Below are 5,109 nucleotides of genomic sequence, written 5' to 3' on the forward strand. Positions count from 1 at the left end.
GACCAGATCTGGTTGTCAACGACTGCCAAAGAAATGGCCGTTGTTGACGGTCAACGACGACCAAATCTTGGCCATCGTTGACCTAAAACGACAGCCATAGATGGACTTCTTTGGCCTTTTTCGGCCGTCGACGGCCACATCTGGCCGTAGATCTGACATTTTTCGACCAGATCCGTGGTGGATCTGGCCGGAAAAGGCCATATCGACGCGTTACGACATAGATCCGACCGATCTGTGTCGTAATGCAATTTTTCGGCTAGATTCCGATGGTGGTGACCGGAATCTGGCACTGCGGGTGATGGAGGTGTTTTTGTCATTTTATATGTTGGGGTGTTTAATTAAATTAGTAAACCTGAGGGTTTTTTTATAAATTTTTAAATCTTACCTCGTAATACTCTCTTATTCAACTATCTAATGTTATTCCCAAAATCCTATCCAAAATAATGAACCAAATGCACCCATTATTATTATCTGCAAGGCGGTCCTCGACATACAATCAGAGTACAGTTTCAGAAATTGCTCATAGTTTGGATTTGCGACATATTTATTCACTCACAACAAAAGATGATTTTATTTTTATTTTAATGTTATTAACTAAGAATCACAACTTGTATCACTCATCTGAACGCAAAAGGTTCTTCATTGGAAAGGAGAAGCCATTGACTGTAAATCCCCCATCAACACAAATGGTCTGGCCAGTTATGTACGAGGCTGCAGGCAAGCATAAGAATGCTACCAAGGAAGACACTTCTTTGGGTTCCCCAGTGCGTCCCATCGGAGTTCGGCACTTCAATTCCTCCAAGAATTTCTCATTGCTCAGATGCTGCAACCCCAACCAAAAGGGAATTCATTAATTTCATACAATCTCCAATAATCAGGAATTAATATGTGAAATATTAGTAGTTCTTACAGGTTCAGTAAGGGGAGTTCTGATGTACCAAGGTGCCACAGAATTGGTCCTTATTTTGTCATTTGCCCACTCGCATGCCAAATTCTTAGCAAGCTGATTCATGGCTCCTGCACCAATCAAACTTCATCGATCTTAAATCCATTACTCAATACTTAACCATTTATTATAATACTAATTAAAATTAATTACCTTTGGTACTTGCATATATGGATCCAACATTAACTGATACCACCCCACAAACCGAAGATATGAAAATAATACTACCAGCCCCGGAAGATTTCAAAAGAGGATGCGCAAGTTGGCACAAGTGATAAGCAGACTCAAAATTTGTAGCCATGATAAATGAGAATTCCTCGGCTTTGTACTCTTCAGTCGGTTTGCATATATTTGTCCCAACATTGTTTATCTGATATCACTAACATACTTGGATTATTAGATAACTACCAACTTTAAATTATTGAATTTAGAAATTGGAGGGTGACCTACAAGAATGTTAAGTTTGCCATTAAACAGAGATGAGACTTCATTCATTAGCTTCTCTCGTTCTGCTACGCTAGATGATACATCACACACTGTACCAGTGATTTTGAAACCTTTGATTTCCCATTCACTTATGCGTTCATTGAGCTCAGCTTCTTTCCTAGAGCATGTATGCACAGACGCCCCTAGCTCTGCCAGTTCCTCCACAACAGCATGCCTGATGAGTGATTCATGACACAATATTAAATGTTTAATAGTCAAATATTAACAAAAGAAACAGAATGTACATGTTCGTTCTTAATTATTTCAAAAAAATTTCTCTCCATTTTGTTGACTTATCACATAACTTCCTGGAAATGGACATATTCTTTAATAAATTACCACATTTAGAGCTTTCTGTGGGGGAAGGTAAAGCTAAAGGCATGTGAAAAGTTACCCGATTCCTTTGGTTCCACCGGTGACTAGAGCGGTCATGCCCTTAAGACTCCATCTGTTGTGCTCGCCACAGCTCACTGCGTCAGCCATTCTGTCTTTCTTTTCTAGTACTTGCACTAGTTTTGGCTGGTTATTTCATCAGAAACCAGTTCTGTTATATAAGAGTTGAGAATGGAAGTCGGCAAATTCATCAGTCCAAAATGGCAACAACAAGTGGTTAAAAAAAGTAGGCGAGGACCTTAAACAATTATAAAGTATTGATAGTGCTTGGAGTGGATGCATTAATTCATACTAAATATCTATTTTATTCACAAAGCTAAACTTAAAAAGTCTGAAAATGATAGTGGAACCAAAATGGCAAAAACAGAGATTTGACAATTCATGATTGGTCTCCAATAGCGGCGTCTTATTTTTTTTTAAATCCTGGATAAGATCTAGATAAACTGGTTGCAGTTGCAGTTGCACGTCACCCATCACATGGATGACTTCACTCTTCTGTAATGCTGGAGTCTACTACATGCATAGCAATATAGCATCATCATCTTCACCATATTTGATCTGAATCCTCTGAATATTTAAAGCTTTGTATCTATTTTTACTCAACTCCAGATCTTTCTTCTATTTAATTATTTTTGTTAGTAAGTAGTAACCCATTAAATCTTGATCTCACCTCTTGAAAGAAGAAACCCTTTCACTGTAAATTTTCAATCAACAAAAGCAACACCAGATTGATAATATTTGTCTCTGAACTCTTAATACCAAAAATCTGCTGGCTGTTATTGGGTATGGCAAAAATTTTGGGAAAGCAAAAACAGGGTAACCCAAAACTTCTTACCAACACATTCACTTGTTGAAACTTCATGGATACCCTTTAGACCAATTTAATACGCTGGATAATTTTATCTGGGTAAATTTACTTTGATTTCTGACAGATTACAAAAGGGAAATGAAGAGAAAGATGTCCCAAAAAAGATATATATCTGGTAAGCCTACATATGTTGTCAAATTGAATTATTGTACTTGTATTCTCATCAATACCATTGGAGAAGGGGCCTCTTAGTTGTTTTCTGGAGGTTCTTGGAAAGAAAATGCCGTGTACCACAAATTCTTGATCACGTAAATGCTCTGCCCAGTTATGTAAGAGGCTGCATGCCATTAAAATAGGAGCCAAGTTTTTCCAAGATTAGGGCTAATAATTCTTTGGAAATAATATAAAAAACAATTCGCTCTGTGAAATGAAACAGCACATGCACATCCAAGCAACTTCTTGGGCTTTTAGCTGTTTCTTATAGTTTTGTTGTGGGGAAGAAGAAGCCATAGACTGTAAATCCACCATCAACACAAATAGTTTGACCGGTTATGTATGAGGCTGCAGGCAGGCAAAGGAATGCTACCAAAGAAGACACCTCCTTCGGCTCCCCGATACGTCGCATCGGAGTTCGGCATTTCACTTCCTCCAAGAATTTCTCATTACTTAAGGGTCTACAAGCACACAAGGGAAATTGATATGCAAACAAAATTAACCTAGCTTCTTGTCTCAACAATGATGAGATGTTAGCTCTAATATAGATATAGAGTAAGCTTACGTATCTTACCATTTCGGCAAGGGGCGTTCTAACAAACCAAGGTGCCACAGAATTAATCCTTATGTTGTCTTTCGCCCATTCACATGCCAATTTTTTTGCAAGTTGATTCTTGGCTCCTGCAAATAATTGAATTATATAAATACTGTGTCAATAAATTCACTCATGCTTGCATTATAGTATATTGAATGTTATTAAATAGTAAACTACATACCTTTTGTAACTGCATATATAGATCCAACGTTTACTGATACTACTCCACAAACCGAAGACATTAAGATAATACTTGCTGACCCTGCAGCTTTCAAAAGAGGATGTGCAAGTTGGGACAAGTTATAAGCAGACTCCAAATTCGTAGTCATGATAAGTGAGAAATCCTCAGCCTTGTACTCTTCAGTCGGCTTGAACATATTAGTCCCAACATTGTTTATCTGAAGTCACATAGTTAAGCATAATATAATCAAGTAATATAGAATTACGTCAGAGACAAAATGTATTTTCAAAACAGAGAGGGACATACAAGGATGTTAAGTTTGCCACTAAATAGAGAAGAGACTTGTTTTATTAGCTTTTCTCGCTCTGATCGAAATGATAAATCACAGACTGAACCAGTGACTTTGAGACCTTTGATTTCCCATTTGCGTATGCATTCGTTAAGCTCTGACTCATTCCTAGAGCATGTATGCACAGACGCTCCTAACTCTGCTAATTCCTCCACAACAGCATGCCTGACAAGCGATGACAATTTATATATAGTATAAAACTTGGTGGTCACATCTCATCACCCCATAACTTCAAACAGAACAACGCAAAATTTAATGGATCAATGATCACATCTGTAAAGGCTTCTTGTACTTATAAAGGAATGTAGAGCATTGAGCGAGAGCATGATTGCATTGCATCTCATTTAAGAGCTATATATGATTTCAACCTAACGAGAAAGGACTAAAGTAAAGCATGCAAGAGATCTGACTAATAAGAACCAGCCATGATAGGAACTTACCCGATTCCTTTGGTTCCACCGGTGACAACAGTGTTGAAAAATGGCTTTTAGCAAAATCACATGGGGTAGAAATGATAATGGAGAAAGGTTTAGGGACTTATATGTGATTGGCCAAGAAAAGGTTGTTTGTCCCACATTGATTAGGATTGAAAAGTGGGAAACTTTTGGGGCCTATATATAAGGACCTAAATCAATGTTAATTGTATCCCAAGTTGTAATTCCATTATACTTCTTTTGTTTAGGGTTCTTTCTTTAAGGACCCTTTAGTTTGCAAGTTTTGTTGTATTTCCCCTTTGTTTTGGGTATTTGTTGTATTGCCCAAAGATTTTCAATGAGGTATTTTCTCTAGTTGTTAAGCATTCTTCCATTAGAATTTTGTTGGCCTTGGTTGCTCAGATGAATCTTGAACTTGTTCAACTTGATGTTAAAACCGCGTTTCTACAGTGATTTGAAAGGAAATCTATATGACTCAGCAAGAGGATTTAGGATTATTGGGAAGGAAGATTGGGTTTGTAAACTGAAAAGATGCTTTATGTTTGAAACAATCTCCGAGGCAGTGGTACAAGCGATTTGATAGGTTTATGATGGGTCGGAGTACACAAGAACAAATTTGACAACTGTGGTATTTCAAAGGCTACAAGGTATACTCTCATTTATCTACTCTTATATGTTGATGATATGTTGTTTGCTTAAAGAAG

At 37.4% G+C, this 5,109-nt stretch overlaps 2 protein-coding genes across 2 annotated transcripts; both read right to left on the reverse strand.

Annotated features, from left to right (window-relative positions):
- Window positions 1-523: 523 nt before the first annotated feature.
- On the reverse strand, window positions 524-1,934 carry LOC116111950 (senescence-associated protein 13-like). Its single transcript, XM_031398112.1, has 5 exons — window positions 1,827-1,934; window positions 1,397-1,607; window positions 1,100-1,316; window positions 911-1,017; window positions 524-823 (listed from the first exon to the last, which is right to left on the reverse strand). The coding sequence occupies exons 1-5, from the start codon at window positions 1,913-1,915 to the stop codon at window positions 614-616; spliced, it is 834 nt and encodes a 277-aa protein (XP_031253972.1). The 5' UTR covers window positions 1,916-1,934; the 3' UTR covers window positions 524-613.
- Window positions 1,935-3,614: 1,680 nt separating this feature from the next.
- LOC116111994 (tropinone reductase homolog At2g29170-like) lies at window positions 3,615-4,310 on the reverse strand. Its single transcript, XM_031398166.1, has 3 exons — window positions 4,243-4,310; window positions 3,929-4,136; window positions 3,615-3,839 (listed from the first exon to the last, which is right to left on the reverse strand). Exons 1-3 carry the CDS (start codon window positions 4,308-4,310, stop codon window positions 3,615-3,617), a joined length of 501 nt encoding a protein of 166 aa, XP_031254026.1.
- Between the last annotated feature and the right edge of the window lie 799 nt (window positions 4,311-5,109).

The sequence above is a fragment of the Pistacia vera genome, unplaced genomic scaffold (genome assembly GCF_008641045.1).
Source record: "Pistacia vera cultivar Batoury unplaced genomic scaffold, PisVer_v2 Contig655, whole genome shotgun sequence".
Classification (NCBI taxonomy): domain Eukaryota; kingdom Viridiplantae; phylum Streptophyta; class Magnoliopsida; order Sapindales; family Anacardiaceae; genus Pistacia; species Pistacia vera.